Below are 19,131 nucleotides of genomic sequence, written 5' to 3'. Positions count from 1 at the left end.
GACACTCAAATCTGAAGATCTATTGCCTTTAAAAAAGTTTACATTTCTATCTTATTGAAAGAAACCCTGCTTTTGTATCAATTACTATCAGACCTAAATTGAACAGAAGAACACAATAATTACTCAGGGATAGGAAATAAAAATACTGCCACTTGGTTACAGTTTTGTTGTCGGGTCCACAAATATATCCCGACTACCTTGTCCTTCTTGATCAGTGTTTAAAATGTATAAATTTATGAACTATGAATATTAATGACCTAAATTAATTATTAATAGGGGTAGGGAGAATGCTCAGATCCCTGGCACTATCTCCAGGGCTTACTGGTGGAAGACATTAGGATCCTCTCTGTAAACTAGCTATTTTTCATTCACAGCATAGGTGCTCAACCTCCAGCCCGCAGGACAAATACAGTCTCTGTGACCATTGTATCCAGTCTGTGGGGTTCTCCACAGGCTGCGAAATTTGACTGCAGGGGAGTAGTGGCACTGCTACCCCTTCAACCCCGCCAAATTCCCAAACCTCAAACCCCAAGCCCCAAGCAGAAGGTTGGGGCTGAGCCACAACCCCTCCCCCACCAGCCAGATCCAGGCTGGGCCATGCCCCCTATCCTGCCACAGGTGGATTGGGGCCAAGCCAAGCCCCCTTCTCCACATAGCTGGACTGGCGCTGGGCTATACCCCCTTTCCCCTGTGGTTGGATTGGGGCTGGGCCACACTGCTCTCCCCTGCAGGGCTGGGCTGTACCCCCGCCCTCCACACAGCTGAATAGGACCCTGCTACAACTGTCCTGGGCACTGGACAGGGAGCACCGACTGGATCTGGCTAGAAGGCTGACTGAGCACTGGCCATCTCTCCTGCCAGTGAAAAAGTTGAGCACCACTGATTCACAGTACTTCCAGACCTCCCAAACTGAGGATAAATGAGAAAACAGAGCTGGAAATGGAATCTAGGTTTGAAACTATTGTGCAATTACTCTTGACATTTCACAGATTAGCTGCCAATGGTAATAAAAGGATAGGTTGCCACATCTTTACCCTGCCACACAGGAGAGGGAAACAGCAGCTACTTGTCTGGTATTCCCACATAGAACAAATGGACAGGGAGAGGGCAGAGAGGAATAAGGCATGTAAGAGGCCCTGGGTGCATCCCCGAGCCTTCCCAGAGGGTAAGGTTTCCTGGCTGGGTACATGTTGTAGAGTAAGTTGTCCTGTAGAAAAGAGTATACTAACTCACTTTCCCGATCCTGGACAAGAGTGGAGAACAGGAGGAATTCTCAGTTCATTCTCTGTGCTGCCCCTGCAGAGTTGCACTTATACAGTCTCTAAGCAGTCTGTAAAGTTACTCCAGTCTGAAATGAACATAACCATGTAGGCCTCTTGGACGGAGAGGATAAACAAGGAAAAATGATGTTGGCAATTCAGGAAGGGTAGTGGGATTAATGGTAAACTTTAGACTTTGATCCAAAAGTTACATTTATTATTATAACAAATTACTCACGTGGCTGATACTTGTTCCAGTTTGTATAGCTCACAGGCTGATACTTTCCATCTGTCATTAGCCAAGAGTATTCTCCAGTATTGTTAAGGTCTTGTAGTCCTATCCAAAAATAAGTTTCCTCAGTTTTCACCATTCCATAGATTATACTGTTGATAAAAGCTTGTTCAAACCTTTAAAAATGATCAGGATAAAAATCTTGTTATAGTAAGATATCCTAATCCATATCTAAGTTACAGATTAATTAAAAAAGATGAGAAAAATACTCAGGAGCTTATATGTATTAAGAAACATCTATAGTTGCTGCTAGTCATATATGGATGATATTAGAAGAAACTCCCCATTCCTGAGAAGTTCAAAGGATCAGAGAGACAGCACAGGGGAAAAAAAGAAATATTGGCACAGAAATATTTATTCTTTGGACACTGAATAGTTAGTATTGAATAGTTAATACTGAATGACCTACTGTACCAGCAGTTCTGATATCTGCAAAAGGAAAGTGATTTTCCTCATTTTAGCATTTTGAATATATTCCACAGAACATTTAAATATTTAAACTATATACCACTGTAAAAGTTATAGATAGCCCTGGTTTTGCTATGTAAATACTATTCATTCAGTTATTATTGGTACTACATTATACAAATACATGCATTAACTTAGAAATGTAATTAATTAGCTTCCTTTGAAATTATATCCAGGACACTGAGGACTCAGTTCCACAAAGACTTAACGCAAACTTAACTTCACACACTGCAGACAGAAATACTAACTTCTATCTAAATGATCATAATGTGTAAAGTTAAACACATGGGTATCTTTTCAGGATTAGGACCTACATATCTAATTCACCTACATTTTTTTGTCCATCTAATATCTAATTTCTTTTTTAAAATATAATTTTACACTTGTATAATTTTAATTTTACACCTGTTCTGCCTATCTTCCCATACACCAGTCCTCTTTCTTACAAACAAGTTCTTTAACACTATTTAATTATTTAATTTATAATAATTTTTGGCATCTTCTAAGCATGATTTATTCTGAAGAAAAGCACTTGTACTTGTCAAAGAAGGACAAAGACCCTAAACAGGGAAATGCCATGTTAACAACCACTTTCTCAGAAAGTGCAATATGTCAACTGTAAACAAATAACTAAAACAATGATAAATGATGTATCATGAGGAATAATACTACCCTTGTGCCTTCTGTGAGGTACAAAGTGCCCACAACCTGGATGATGGCAATAAGAGTTGTAGATGCTCACTGGGTGCATCTATATAAGACACTTTACTGTGCATTAGATTAACCTAATGCACAGTAAAGCGTCACTGTTTTCATGTGCATTAGACTTATCAAGCATCAGTCTAATGCGCAGTTTGCTAGTGCCAACACATACAGAAACTAGGTAAACAGCATATTAGGTAATGTGCAGTAGCACAGTTTTGCTCCGAGGCAGCAGGTGGCCACTGCTGCCTGCCTAAGCCCCAATGCTGGGAGAGATGTGCTAGCTGCAGAGGCAGCTGTCTCCTGGCCCTGTGCACATCTGGACCTGGGTCCCTGCAGCTGGCACAGCTCTCCTGGGCCGGTGTGCATTGAGGTGGGTCCTGATATGCACCAGGCCAGGAGACAGCTGCACCTGCAGCTGGCAATACTCTCCTGGTTTCATGCACATTGGAACCAGCCCCCATACTCCCTGCCAGCCCCCAGGCTGGCATCCAGTGGAGCCTGGTGATCCCCCTAGCCATTGCAAGGTGGGCAGAGTAGGGCAGGAGCAGCCTTGGACTGCGCTGCTCCCATTGGGTGTGTATCTGCGCCCAATAGAGCGCACGTGTAGATGCATTCCCAGCCACATCTTACTGTGTCTTATTTGACTGAGAAGTAACCTTACTGCAAATTAATTGCATGTGTAGATGCAACCACTGACTGTTGAAACTTAACCTGTCTCCTTATAATGTGAATTACACTTTTACTAAGATATCCATTGCATATTCATAGGGTGACAGTAAGAGACCTGCAAGCTAAATTCCTATGAACTTAAAACTTTGATTTTAAAATCAGTGCTTTAGACAACTATGTTCTTATTCTTGTTTAGGATTAGCAAGGATCACCTGAAAGGATTTTGTTTTTTCATCCCACAAATAATGTAGGAATCTGTCCTTTCCACAAAACTAGTTATCATACAACTGGCTTCTAAATGTAACTGGCCATGTCCACATGAGATACTTACTGCACAGTAGCTTGTTACTACCGCACAGTAGCATTGCTGGGCACAAAGCTACTGTGCAGTTGTAACAAGCTACTGTGCAGTAAGCATCACTAGGCAACTGTCCCGGGATGCTACTGTGTAGGTTACTGCAGTCATTTAGTACTTGGTTATGCAAGTACTAAATGACTGTGCAGTAACAATAGTGGAGTGGGCGTTTCGTGTAGATGTGCCCACTGTGTTATACCTGGCTGTTTCCCCCATTCAAAAGTTTTCTTTACACTGTAATCTCTTCCATAGTCTCCTTTCCACAATGGAACAGCTAGGTGGTTCTGTAAATTCTATTTATTTTATTCCATAACACTATTATCTCAGGACATTCGCAACATGTATGCAGAAAGGTCACTACTCCTTCACAACCAAGTTCAAATTGATTTATGGTTTCTAGATACAATATCTGGACTATGACCAAAGTAAATCCACTACAGTTTGACCAAAGGCAAACAGGTCTTTTGACCATAACAAATACAGTATATGAATAAATTCATTAATATTTGGTTAGAAAGTTCATATATTTAAATATTTTATCACATATGATAAAATAATATGCAAAAGACAATTGTTACACATTTTCTGTATTTGAGCAGTACTCATATAGAGGTTCATCTAGAAAGCAGCATCACACTCCAATCCTAATTCAACAAAATGTTGAAGCATGTACTTAACTTTAAGGATAAGAGTAATTATACTGAAGTCGAGAATATATTGCTGCTCATTCCTAGCATGAAACCAGAGTGCTAAGCACCTTGTCAGGTAAAGGTCTGAGGGTCTCCATCTTTCAAAATACTCTCAACTCCCATTGATAAAGGTATCCATCCATATTTAAGACAACAGAAAGGTAGCAAGTACACTAGGGCTAGATATAGACATTTAAAAATCCAGAAGTGGAATCAATCAAACCTACGAAGGTTTCTCTGAGAGATTTCTCTGCAGAGATTAGATCCGGAGCAAACAGAACACACATTAACCCTTTGGTTGGATGGGGCATGCATATGACTGCACTGGCAGAAACCAGAAGGCAGGGGGCACTCCTGCATGCCTTCCAGAGTAGCTTCTCTTCCCACCCCTGCCCTGTCCAGCAGTGGCTGTCAGCAGCAGTGCAGGGAGGGTCATCCCCCACCCCAGCTGTGCTTGCTTGGGTCTAGGTGTGCCTGGCCTGGCCTCTGCCCCCCTCCCTGTGTTGCTGCAGCATGGCTCTCAGTCCTGGCTCCTGCTGTCTCTGTGACAACCCAGGGTTGGGGCTGGCCCAGCACTCAGCTGGAGCAGACAAGTGTGGGCCAATGTTAGCCTGCCCACCCTGTGAGGGCAAGTTAGTGGTGACCCACAAAACAGCCTGGGATGCTGAGGGATTGTGATCTAACTTGAGTTGGGAGGGGATCTGGGACAGAAGTTCGACAGACCAGTCTAAACTAAACTGATTAAATCTGACACTACATGCATCCAGGTTAGATTGGGTTCTGCCATTTTTAAATTAGTCTGTGAGTGCTGAACTTCTGTTCTGTTACAGGTTTAGACTGGTTTCCAATCACTTATACTGATTTATGTGTAAAGTCTGTACCTAGCCAAAGAGGCAGAAAAGGACACAAAAACAGTGATCAGAATATTGATGTCTTACATTTACAGGAATAATACACACCAATTTAGAGGCCAGCTACTATCTTTTTTCATCCTAGTTAACTTTTACAATCAATTTTCAAAGAGAGTAAGAAGCCAGATTACAGGCCTGCCATTGTCACATTTGTCCTCTGACTCCAAGCTACGTTTTTACAACAAAGGGAGACCTGTTAGCATTGGACTTTTCACACAACTAATTATGATGGAGAGAATAAAGATATTATATTTGTAGTAAAATAACAAGCCTACAACCCCACTTATTTTATTTGTATCCATGAGCCGTTAACTAGTAGTATATCCACAACAGCATACTTTGTTAATGATTTAATTGATTGGTGAATACCAACTTATTTTTCTTATCTTCCCTCACTGGCTGTATAGAAACTATGGGTGGTTGAAACTTTTCCATTAAAATATTTTTCAGTGGAAAATTGGCTCCAAAATTAAAAAAATAAATTTTCAGACAAAATTGAACCGTTTCCTAGGAGTTGTCATCTAACCAGAGAGCATGGCCCTGAAAGGGAACTGTAGCCTAAGGAAGCCACACAACAGTTGCCATGAAACATAATACTTCCAGAATTAACATAGTTTAGCATTTATTTTTTCATGAAAACCTTGGGATTTGCCATAGGGAAACAAATCTTATCAGCTGTAATAGATACTGAGAATTTCTTCCCAATAGTCATTATAGTGACACAGGTAAAAAAATGCGCACATGAATCCTTAATTTGGGAAATCAATACATCTCTCAGATTTGAATAGAAGCACACTTTATGGACTGCAGTATAGATCCAGGCAGTAGCTCAGGCAGAAATATGCTCAGAGAAAACGTCAGGTATTTGAACATCTGCAATGATGAAAGCCTGCTATTGACATTGAACACTAAGTAAACAGAAACAAGGAAGAGATGATAGAGAACTGAAGTCACAAAATTACATTAAACACCAATTTGTAAAGTTTAAATATGAAAATCTAAATTTATTAACAACATTACTAGGTAAACCTTTAAAGATTCATAGGCCGGAGACTGTGTAAATCTGTATAGGAAGCATTCAAGTTTCTGGACTCCTGCACACTTGAATTAAAGTGCCAGTTAGACAGACAGACAGCAAGTTAGTAACTGCTGTCTATTAAACTTCATCCTGACTCAGGAAGTAAACATAATGACAAAATGAACATTTGTTTTTTGTGAACATTAGTAATTAATTCCAGTTTTAAAGCAAGCTTGCTTATAAATGATAATCTTTTTCTTTACACAGAACTTTTTATAGGTAGAAGAGCTTTTGCTAGCAGTACTTTGCACTAATAAAAATGAATTAAGTACCTGTTTTTTACTGTTAGAAGTGTAGGCGGGCAGTAATAACCACTGGAAGCTTGTTCAAAACTTCGTGGGGTATTGTCGATTTTATAACAAAATCCACCATGTCTTTCCCATCCCTTAAAAATAAACATTATTTTTATGCATTATTGTGTACAGTATAAATATAAATATATATACAATTAGGCTGGCTGTCAAGAAACTGACAGCCTTCCAGTACTTTTACATTTTATCCCAATTCATGTAGTTATCTTCCATTTCTCCTTCTGCTTTGGTGAGGTCCTTGTCACTATAACTGGATGACAGTCTGATGATCTGGGTTTCAGCAGCCCTATCGTTCATAGCATTGCTATGAAACTATTCAAGTCATAATTTGGAGGCGTGTTTGTACAGATTTTAAATAGATCAAAATATACATAAAAGAAAAAGAGCTTGAACAGAGATGAAACATGACGAATATCACAGCTCACTTTGTAAAAATGAGAAATTTATGTAAGTTAGTTAAATATGTGTGTGCACGTACACTTATGTTTTGGGAAAGTTCAATCAGAATCCCAAATTGAATCCAGACTTCAGAATTGGAGTCTAATGGGCCCAACCTGAAATACCAAGAGTGAAATTTAAGCCTGAATGAAGTCAGCAAGATTTCTGCCATTGATTCCAGCAAACCAGTATTTCACTTTAGTCTTAAAATACATAAACTTTGAGGAAGGCAATGACTTTGCATACATCAAATTCTTAACAGCCATCATTGACTTTATTCTCTTCCTTCCTCCAGAAAGCCTCCTTACACACCAGGTCACCAGAAGTTTGCTTGTCACTATTCTGGTAGTAAAAGAGAGGAAACAAATACCACTGAAGAGAAAATATTTTCTGCAGTTGTCTGAGGGGCACAATTGTTGCTACCCATAAGGATTCAGAGACAGCCCCTGAGATGTATGAAAGGATGTGGTAACACCTTTCCTGACTAGCAGCAGCTTAACATAAAGGCTGTGAAAAGGCTGATTCCAGTCTTCAGATAAACAGCAACCAAAAAGCAGGGGCCTGAGAGAGCTCATGCTGTAGAAGCTGGCTGCACAGGCCCGAGAATGGTGGAATCAAACCTCCAGGCACATCTAATACAAAGCGCTAGGACTAGGGCATAGTTATTTGCATTAACTCTAATTCTCTTCCCACCATAGCCTAAATATAGGAAACATTAAGTGCTGGGTAGTTCACATAAGCCAGGGTTTTGAAAGCTGTGCTCTGATATTTGTTCTTCTGATTTCATGCCAAATAAGGTTACTTTTCTTTTAGCTGAAGTTTTTATTTCTTCAAAGGCAAATGCTACATCTCTACTTTTGTAGAATAGTTTCCCTTACAAGGAAGTGTAGGAGAAAACTGCTTTTGTTGAAATTTGTTTCGAGTCAGGTCCAAAATTAACTCTATATGTTATAAGCATGAAAAAAATCATTTAAATGGGAACAGAAAGAAAATATTAGCAGGTAATAAAAAGTTAAATTTTTTAAGAGTAAATTTAGCTGGATTTGATATTCCTACTTGTACAGAGTGCAATCATGGAACAAAATCATGTCTGTTGCACTCCAGAGAAAATGGCTTATTTTTGTACATTGTAGTTCACATATGTAATCATATGTTTTTTTCTAATAACCTGAAATGTTAACAACAGCTAAAATCTTACAGTAATTTTTTTTTCTGTTTTTAATCAATACAAATGGACAATGCCATTATTTTAGAGGTGGGGAAGTTTGTTAAGTTACAGAAAGACCACAGAAAGACCCTTTATTTTCTCTCTCTCTCTCACAGACTCACTGAAAAATGGTTCAGGATGGTTTACAAACAAATATTTCAATTGAGGCAGCTAAAATACTTGAAACATGAATAGCTTGTGCAGGAAGCATGTGCTTGTTTTTATTACTGCTACTTTATTGTGATGCACATAGGAACAAGATTAATAATTTATGTTCTGTTATCTGCTTAACTTGCTCTTGGAATATCAATTTACTGACTCGGTCTTAGGGATGCATGCCAGGACATTTAGATACCTGTCTCTTTTGGCACAAATGTTTCATAATTCTTGTTGGCTTATAGCTGTGGTAGCTCATTAATGATAACTTATATCAAAACTGTAGAATACACATTGCCTGTCAAACTCAACAACATTGGTATTAAAAGGTTGCAGCTGTTTCAAACTGAAGGCAGAATGTTTTTTCAACACTACCAACAATCCCAGCACTGACCTTTTACATGGCAAAACAAACAATTTGCGATCTACCTCTTATCATTATTTCCATTTCCTCTTTTTAAATACAGTATCTTCTCATTTCCTTGGATGTTTTAAAGAAAAAAATACTCCAATAGTGAAGGAAAAAATAAATGAAAGACAGTCTCACTATTACACAGTTATGTTTACAGCTGACCAAGTGATACATCCTGACCCTGGGGCGGGGGCTGGACTCGATAATTTTCTGAGGTCTCTTTCAGCCCTAATGTCTATGAAATCTATGAATCCTCATTATCTGCCACTCCTCCAATCTTTTTCATTGGCAAACTTGGTACCAAAAAGTCTGATATGGTTTTTTCTGTATTAATCATGTGCCACAAAGCAGTATTTAAATTCTTAAAACAAGTATAATAACTACACTACCTGGATCTAAATGATCAAACACAAAGAAACAAATATAATCTCTCCTCTGTACATTTTAGTGCTACATATATGGAAAGCAGAGCTATTTCCATAGCCCTCAGCATTTCCATAGGATAAACACTACTTCTGCAAAATGTTTGGAAAATGAAGCAAAGCAATACAGTTTTAAAAATCTACAAACACAATTTAATGATGATTAAAGAAAAACAAAGTGGAGGAGGAAGGGAGAAACTGACAAAAATTTCTGAAGGAGTGATGCATTTGATCAACGGTGGCAATTATTATCAAGAGCTTTTCTTCTGTCCAACTTCAAGGCTTATTTCAGGAAGCACTAAGACTATTCAGTCATTTTTAGTCTAATTCAAGACAACAAAAATAATGACTGAATGATAAAGCATGCGTTTATGTCCTATTGACATCAACATGACATGCACCTAAGCTTAAAGTATGTGCATAACTGACATCGTGAATGGGGTTGGCATCCAGAAAGACAGAGAAGATGACTAGCACAAGGTTCTGCTTGCTTTTCTATTTCTTTTATTATTTTATTCCTTTATTTACTTATTTTCCTAGATTACTTCCTTTAGCACTTTGAATATTATCATTCCTGTGCCTTTTTTACTCCTTCTGGCTGGCATCCAGCTACAGTAGGAAACAGAATTATATTAGTGTCATTTTATCTCAGTCATGGAAGTTGGGAAAGCAGCTGTATAGGAAGAGTCAAATTCTGTCCTAGAGAAAAAATGTATAAATATTTTTGATGAAATTACAGGAAATGGGATTGACCTTGACTATACAAAAGCTAGAGTTGGACATGACAATACCATAGTGACATACTAGGCATGTCTACAAAAGATGCTTTACTGCGCAGTAGAGCAAATGCAAGTAGCAAATTAACTGCTGAGTAATTACTGTGCAGTAAGGCACTGTAGACAGCTGGCCAGGAGTAAATTTGCTCCTGGTCAGCCAGGCAGCAGGTGGTAGGAGATTGTTCTCTGCCCCCCTGGGATCTTTCTGCTGCCAGGGTGGGCTGCATCACCAGAGCCCAGGCAGGGACAATGTCCTCCTACCCCAGCAACAGGGAGCTCCCAGTCCCTGCTCCACAATTGTGGAGAGAGTTCCTGCATAGAGAAAGTTCCCTGGCTAGCCTGGAGCTGGCAGAGACTTGCTTCAAACTGGGACAGTTCCCAGCCAGGCTCAGGCTACACAGGGAAGTCTGCACATGCAGCCTAGAACTGGCTGGGGACTGTCCCATGTCACGCTTCCCTGTGACATGGGACAGTCCCCAGCCAGTTCTAGGCTGCATGTGCAGACTTCCCTGTGTAGCCCAGGGCTAACCAGGAACTGTCCCTGTCAAGGGCAGGCTGCAACCCTGCAGCTTTTTCACAGCCCTGTGCCCCAATTGAAAGAGCTGTGGGGAAAGGGCAGGTCACAGCCTCCTGTCTTGATCTGCTAGTGGGGCGGATAGCAGTGAGCCCCCAGAATCCCTGCCCAACCAGAGGCTCACTGCTAGCTGCCCCACGGACAGACTGGGATAGGGGGCTGGGACCTGCCCCTCCCCTGAAGCTCCTTCCCAGCCCCCTGCACCCAAGCAGGGAGCTGGGACTGGGAGCTCCTTACTGCTGGGCCAGGGGGACATTGTCCCTGCCCGAGCTCCACCACTGCACTTAACTTTCTTGTTTTAGCATACAGAAAGTTTGCATAAGGAAGCTGACCTTTGTTACAAAAAGATTTGCTCCCTGTTAACAGTTTAGTGATTAGAAAAACTAATAGTGGAGTTAGCAAAAAAATCACATAGCACATAGTGAATCTCAGGAAGAGAGAGGAAAAAGACATCCACTTCTGCAACTGCTGGCTAAGAATGCCCTGTAAGAACCACAATCAGTTGATGAGAAGTATAGAAGATTTTACATGCCAATCAGTCTGAAAAATAACCCAAACATCAGTAGAAGAGAAAAAAACTGGTAAGATTAGAAAGCTTTATAGAGACAAAATAACCATGCCAGAGGCTTAGACTCAGTTACTGGGGCTAAACTATGGTTGGCCATCATCCTCCTCTTTTCAGCATGTATGCTTAGTTATATACAAACAGAGCCACACTGCACAGGGAGAGGGTTTGCACACTGTGTCTAAATGCCATAAATACTACATAGGTGCACCTACACATGCAATTAGTGTGGATTAGGGTTACTGCACAGTACCTTAAGGCACATTAACACGTGACCAGGAACGCATCTACATGTGCTCCTAGCAAAAGCAAATTTGCTCCTGACAGGAACAATTTAGTGCAGAGCTGCTCTGCCCCTGCTTTGCCCCCGTGCAGCAGTCAGGGGGAGCTCCAGGCTCCCCTGGGAGGCTGACAGGAGGCACATGGGTCAGGCCTGGGCACATGGGTCAGGTGGGGGAGGGGAGGAGCTGTCCCACTTCTGGTCAGCTCCCTCCATATTTGCTACTGTGCAGTAGCTACTGTGTAGTTGATCTAGTATCTATATTCCTTGGTACTAGGCAACTGCGTATTAGCCTAATTTATCATGCAGTAAATGCTGCACATGTATAGATGCTGATGCTTTACTGAGTGGTAGATTAGTCTACTGTGCAGTAAAGGGTCTTGTGTAGATGCACCCCTTATGTGCCTAGGTAACTGCCATTTGGACAGGTGAACTGAATCGGATTCTGCCCCTATTCACTTCTCTCTGGTTTAATTTACTCCACAGCTAACCCATCATCAGACATTTGAATGTTTTAGAGTATATTTATGTGAAATTTCCTGTCTTATTTTTTCCCCTATGTCACTGTTTTCAGCTGAAATTCTCCACAAATAAGTACTACAGAATTTGGAGCAAGTTATTTGTTATTGAATAAAATAAGAAGGAAAAGCTGACTACTTGTAACTTTAGTGAGATTCATACTGTTTTGGTAGTAGCTATTAGACAGAACATGCATGTATTCTTTACATTTTGTGAACTGTAAGGTTTTTAGTAACATGTTTGTCTGTTCTCCGGCAAAACTGAGAGACAAGTGGATGTCACATGCCTTTGAAAGACAGTACCTGTTGCAAGTCTATGTCAATTTAATGATTCTGCATAATTAATTGCTGGTAATTGGTTATCTTCATAACTCCCTTTTCTACTTTTTAAACATAAAAAGGGAATGGATTCTGATTAGATTACTAAACTCCACTTGAGTCATACTTCTGTATAACACTAAACACTTTAGAACCAGATGGTAAATTTTTAGTTGATACATTTTAGATTAGAGATTAGCTTAACTGCAAGGCTGATACACACACATCCCAATGTTGAGGACTCTGGATCTTAATTTCACAGTAAGCCTCTACTCAGTAACAGTCAACACATTAATCCCAATTCAGAAAGTCCCTGAATTTTAACTGGATATAACAAAATATCAAGTCATTTTGTAACTCAGAGTTTAAAAAGGATTGAACACTTATTTATCCTCCTAGATAAGTTATGCCCTCGCCATTTTTGTTTTATGAAAATGAAGGGAATGCTTCCCTATAAGTGTAGAAGTTAATTCTTCATATCAAAGAAACTGTGTGTTTTTCGCCCTGACATTCCACTCAAAACTATGAAAAACATGTGTAAGATAAAGCATCATGTAACAATCATTGTTTGTACAGATGGCCTCCAAAAGTATTGCGACTTTTGCTCTAGAAAGACATAGGAATTTGGATTACAACTGCCAACAAGGCAATGATCCATAAAAGGAACCTACCGAAACTTTTAATCTTACATTAATCTTTTGTTTATGTATTTTAAAGCAAACAATAGATGTGAGACTCTTCCTAGGAAACCTGAAGTATATTTTTTTAATGTGAAAAACTAAACATCTCAATTCTATACCAATATTTATAGATTTCCTATCACATTTCTTGAAGCTAAAAAAAAAAAGACTAAGTAAATGTACCTCTAGACACCCCGATTCCTTCTCAGAAGTGACATTTTCAAACTTGCCGGCTTTTTGACATAAGTAAAATAATTTGTCTTCACAATTTTTAATTTTCCAGTGTCCATCCTAGTAAAAAAATGTGCATTATATTTGTGTTAAACAATTTATTTTCCTGTTTGAGACACTAGTATATACAAAACTGACAGCTACATTTTCCTCACATTTGTTCATCTGGGGAGTCTTCTCATTTACTTCTGTAACTATGTTCAATGGCCCATGATTAAGACAAAGAATTTGCCATAGAGGTGCACTGATACCTCGGTCTGATATTGAATCAGTACCAATATAAAGAAAATTTGCCTATGGGCCTGATCTGGTCAACGGACAGGTCTTGCACCACTCATTCAGTCTGTGGGTCCAGATGATTTTAACTCATTTGTTTTAAAGGTTTTTGAAAACTGAGTCAGAATTTCCAATACTTTGCACTGTTTGTCATCATTTACATCTAAGCAAAACAGAATAAAAATGTCCCTAAGCATCTTACCTCTAATTTTATTTTAAAAATGTATTCACCTTCCAGATATTGGACCTGATCTTCACTGTAAACCCGAGTAGGCCTTTATTTCTGTGGAGCTGCTCCCATGGATAAAAATTAATGGTATGACTGTTTTCACAGGATTACACCCATTATTACCAACACTATATAGAAACTCTAAGAATTATACAGATCAGTGAATCTTCTGACAAAAGATACTACTGATATAGTGTCATTAATGCACTTAAAAATAGTCTATGCTAATAAATTTATGCAGCATACAATTATTTTGAATTAGAAAACTGACAAGCATTTCTGCCAGCCTTGTTTGAATGCTATGAATTGTATTCTACCTGTATTGATTTTTCTTTTTTAGTACATATGCAGGTATCTATCACCCTTAATCTCACATTTTCAGACATAGCTTCAACTTGGGCTTGCTTCTTCTAAAATCAATGGCAAAATTACCATTGACTTCAAGTAGAAGTGGGACTGAACCATTTATGCAGCTCCTTGGTATCAGTTTTTACAAGGTGCTGCATAAACTCCTAAAACACTGAGAACCGAGTAACAAGAAACTGGTTCACTGTTTCAAAATATTTCCATGAAGCTTTCATGTCAAGAAACTGAACATCATAAATTAGAATGTACTCTACATAGATTTAACATTATTTTCTCTTTGTTGTAAGGAAACTTGCTTCACACTGATTGTTGTCCTCTTCCATTTGGCAAGCACTGCACTTGTTCCCATTTCTTTAAGGGTCTTATCCCATTGCTTCTGTTTAGTTTGGGCATCCGTCACAGCCTTAAAAGGGCAGTTCATAGGGCTCTCTCATATTTACCAAGACTATGAGACATTGTGCATCAACAGCCAATGTCATTACAGAGTTTAAGACTTGGAAAATATATGCAAATGGAAAAAAAAACATAATCATGACCAAAAATTGTTCACACAAGGTTTTCTTCCCTTAAAAGACAATCTAAAAGAAAACTTACAATTTCTTGTGCTGAAACACAAAATGGAGCTGTTCTTTGAAAAATATTAGGTTCTTGTTGGTGCCATGTAGTAAAGGTTACCAAGGAGCCATCAGACCATTCAAAAACAATTGGGGTTTTGTTGCTGCTCAGGCCAATCCATACTTCAGTTACATTTTCTGTAAAAAAGGGGGTTTAGATTTTGATGAAACAAAAATGATGGAAGATGTTTCCATAGAATTAATAGCATAGTTTAAAAATTATTTACACTTTCAATCAATATTACGTTTTTCAGAAAAAATGGAATTACATGGACTTTTAAAAAAATGTACACCTTAGATATGCTGCTTCTTTTATTAAATTGAGAATCAAATGGTCTGCAAATTCCCACAAAAATTACCAGTATATTTATCTACTCATGGAATGCAAGGGGTAGAAAACATGGTATGGATATGAAAGGTGCCTGTGGAATAGCCTTCCTCTACACTTGACCATTCTACAGTTGACATTAGGCCCTGGCAGCTACAGAGGGCACATCACATGCCTCACGGTCTACTCAGGATAACTGAGCTTGTAAAGCAAACAGTATCATAAATTATCTCTGCTTTAAGTACTGATAGGGATTATTGAACAGTTTGGGAGCAGTTAGCCACAGGTAACAGGAGAATGACAAGAGCCAGAATTTACAGGGTTTATCAGGAACTCAGAATACCATATATACCCCAATCTAGGACAACCCTGAATTTAAGACAGCCCCCCCAATAATTAGATTATAAACATGGAACGTTGATAAGTTGTTATAATTTTCCATGTATAAAATCTAATTATTGGAGGATGATCTTAAATTCATCCTTACAACCACTGCAGTGAGGAAAGCACTGGTAGGGGAGGAGGTAGTGGGGTGGCAGATAGTAGGGCAGGTGGTAGTCGGGGGGACAGGCAGTGGGGGAGGCAGTAGAGGTAGGGAGTGGGGGAGAGGCAGTGGCAGGGACAGGTAGATTTCTCCCTACTGCCTGTCCCACCTTACCTTTCCTTTGTTCCTGCCCCCCACAGGCCCTTCTCTGCCTACTCCCTGTTTCTCCCTTCAACAGCCTCTGGTCCCCCCAACAACTTACCCTTGTTCCAGCACTGATAGACTCTGCCCCTGCTGCAGCCTGGGGCATGGAGCATGGCCCCAATTCAGTCACACAGCAGCAGTGCAGCCAGCACCACTGCTACAGAGCCAGGCTTGGGCCACCCTCTGTGCCCCATGCTGGAGCAGAGGTGGGGGGAACAAAGGAGATGGGAGTGGACAGCCTGGGGGAAGGAGGGCAGGAGCCCAAGGCTGTGGAGAAGCAGAAGTAGAAATGGGAGTGGGGAGATGGGAGGGAGGAAAGGGATGTGGGGAGGCAGGGTTGAGATGATGGGAGAAAAGGGGTGCAGAGGAGGTGGGGGGAGGGGCAGGCAGTAGCTGCAGCTCCAGTCCCTACCCAGAACCAGAGCTGGAGCAGGTGCCTGCCCCCCACTACCTCATGTTAAATGGGGAAATAAAACCTTGGAATCAAGTAAAAATGGTATGCCAAGGTCTATGGTAAATAACCCTGTTTTTTCATATTACTGAGTATACTACTTGGCCAACAGGCTCTGATGATCATCCTATCTTCTGGGCCAATGGTCATCAACATTTTGGCCACACAGACCAGATGAGAGGCATGGGGCCAGTTCATGGGCTGGATCAAACCTCACATACCAGGATTGGGCTCCAGGGCACCATAGCACCCCTTGCTCAGTCCCTTGTTCTGGGATCGGGGTCCTTGTGCCACCTCTGCCCAGTGCCACATATAGGGATTCGGGTGGGGACCCCCCACTACCCTTACCCACTCCTGCATGATGGACCTATGCTCCAAGAGCTGTGTGCTACTTCCACCTCATCCCACAAGTGGGAATCAGGCTCCAGGGTCCTCATGCCAAACGTGCCCAGTCTTGCATGCAGGGATCAGGCTCTGGAGGCCCTGTGTTACCGCCACACACCAGGGTTGGGGCCTGTGCCACCCTGTACACCTGACCTAGTGCACAGGGCCATGGCCTGTGGAACCACGGGGAGGCCTGCAGACTGGATGGCACAGCACCAAGGGCTGGATCTAGCCCACGGGCTGGGGTTGAGCACCTCAGTACTAAGCAGCAGACCTTACAAAAAAAAGGGGTGAAACTGCATTGACTAGTTCTCAACTTGTACACAAGTCCTTCATCATCTTCATACCCCTGGGGTAGCTAATAAGAAACACTTTAGGATGCTAGAAGGAGTCAGCCTCAAATTATTGTTCTCTTATGAATCAGTGGAACCCAAATATACTGGCTATATAACAAACAGCATTCAACATTTACATGGAAACCCACAATCTGAACACTTTGTTCATACAGAAGAATATCACTGAAAGAAAACCACAATACAGAACGTAAACTAACTTGCAGGACTTACCAACTTCAAGAAGGTTAACAAGTAACTCAGCTTCTGCCAAGGAAGTTATTCTAATGAGCTTGCTATTATCATTTTGGCAAGAGAGTACTGCATCACTCCAATTCTTTTCCTCTTTATGAAGTTTATAGCAGTTGCGGTTATAAGGATACCAATCAGTGTCACAGCGGGTAGGATAATACTTCCATGAATCTTTTAATTAAAACATACAAGATAGAACACATTACATAAATTTAGTTGTAAGATTAGGCTAAAGTGTTTTCATATGGCATTAATACCTATTTTCTTATTTACAAGAATTGGAAATCTAAAGGCATTCAAAACAATTCAATAATGGAAAAGTAGCATGTGTACACAGTGACACACCTGCAGACAAAATAAAATTCCCAAAATTTATTTGCAGTAGCATAACTATGGAGGGTAACCAGAGCACCAGCCCTGGGTGCTGATTTGGGGAGGGAGGTGCAGAAAAAGCAGCTCCCATGCTACTAGACTATCACTGCCAACAGCCCAAGTGCAGCTGTCATCCCTGTGTGCCACTAACTCCCTGTGCACTAAAACACCTAGCTATGCCTCTGTTTAAAGGTATGGTCATTTGAGCTACAAATAAGTCCCTGGGAGGCTTGCTGAAGGCATTTTATTTTTAAAATTTAGCTATACTGTAACTACAAGAAGAAAACGAAAAGAGATAAACATTGCAATTGGAATGGTTACATACCAAACTATTAGCCTACCTTACCCTATCACATTTTGGATCTAATCCAAACCCCACTAAATTCTTTCCATTAACTGCAAAGGGTCAGGTCTTGTTTAGAGTTCAAAACAAGAAAAATACTTTGTTTACGAGGAAAAAAAAAAAGTGACTATAGTTGTCATAATAAGCAAGTCTGACTCCTAAGGAGAATTCTGAGCCTTTCAATAAAAGAGTTCCATTTTTTTTCTATTTCTGGTCTCACGTAACGTTTTTTTGTGAGGTTAATGTATAAGAAGATGCGAGTTCCGTGATAAGAACATAATTGTAAAGCCTGGGTTTCCCTTTGTATCAAATGCTCTTTTCCTTGGGCATTTGGTTAATTCTGTTGAATTGTCAAAGTGTTCTGAACCTAAATGTACAAAGGGTAATGTTGCCTAACCCAAATAGATTCAGCATGACCATTTTGTACATTTTTTTGATGATATGAAGACCCACGTAAGTGCTATATTATCAGCCTTATGTTTACTAAAATGGTTTAGCAACAACTTCTGCAAGTTCTCCAACAATCTGAGGAAAGCTTGAAAGAAGCAAGGATGTTTAGTTTGGAAGAAAGGAGTTTAAGAACAGATGCGATAGCAATTTCCAAATATTTTAAAGGCCTCCATAAAGAAGTGGGAGGACAAATGTTCTGCCACACTACAAAGGGCAGGGCACAAAAGTAACGAATAGCAGATGAATAAAACAGATTTAGATTAAAACGCAGAGAAAACTTCTTACTGACACAAATTTAGGACAATGGGACATATAGGGAAGTTGTAGGGAGCTAATTGGACATTTTCAAGAGGCTAAATAAGTGCTTGATAAGTCTGATTTAGGAAAACCGCACCCTGAATTTGTGCAGGGAGTTGGTATAGACCTGTAAGGTCCCTTCTAATCCTGATTCTATGTACTTTAACTGAAGGCTCATAAAAAGTTACATTAGAACAGAAACAAAAGATTAGATCCTTAGCTGGCTTAAACAGCCAGAAATACAATGGATTAGTTTAGTCCAGGAGATGATCTGGCCCAGAGGCTTTACATGTAAATGGCTTTATCTTACATTCCTTGCACACCCCAAAATCCTTCTGTAGTCTTCAAAGCACAGTATATTTTGTAATAAATTGCAAAAGGAAACAACAGATTAAAAATATATGCCAAATATAAGCAATGGACAGAACACCATCA

At 40.1% G+C, this 19,131-nt stretch overlaps 1 protein-coding gene across 1 annotated transcript in view; it reads right to left on the bottom strand.

Moving 5' to 3' along the window:
• PLA2R1 (phospholipase A2 receptor 1) overlaps positions 1-19,131 on the bottom strand; it is an 87,529-nt gene that overhangs the window by 45,625 nt on the left and 22,773 nt on the right. Inside the window, exons 7-11 of the mRNA XM_090045631.1 lie at positions 17,217-17,405; positions 14,780-14,937; positions 13,267-13,374; positions 6,699-6,811; positions 1,498-1,667 (exon numbers count right to left, since the gene is read on the bottom strand). Coding sequence (XP_089901757.1) covers positions 1,498-1,667; positions 6,699-6,811; positions 13,267-13,374; positions 14,780-14,937; positions 17,217-17,405 — 738 coding nt within the window. The remainder of the gene's footprint in view (positions 1-1,497; positions 1,668-6,698; positions 6,812-13,266; positions 13,375-14,779; positions 14,938-17,216; positions 17,406-19,131) is intronic.

Source organism: Crocodylus siamensis, chromosome 4 (assembly GCF_052110815.1).
Source record: "Crocodylus siamensis isolate JL-2025a chromosome 4, ASM5211081v1, whole genome shotgun sequence".
NCBI classification, from domain to species: Eukaryota; Metazoa; Chordata; order Crocodylia; family Crocodylidae; genus Crocodylus; species Crocodylus siamensis.
This window is presented reverse-complemented; position numbering and strand designations above follow the sequence as displayed.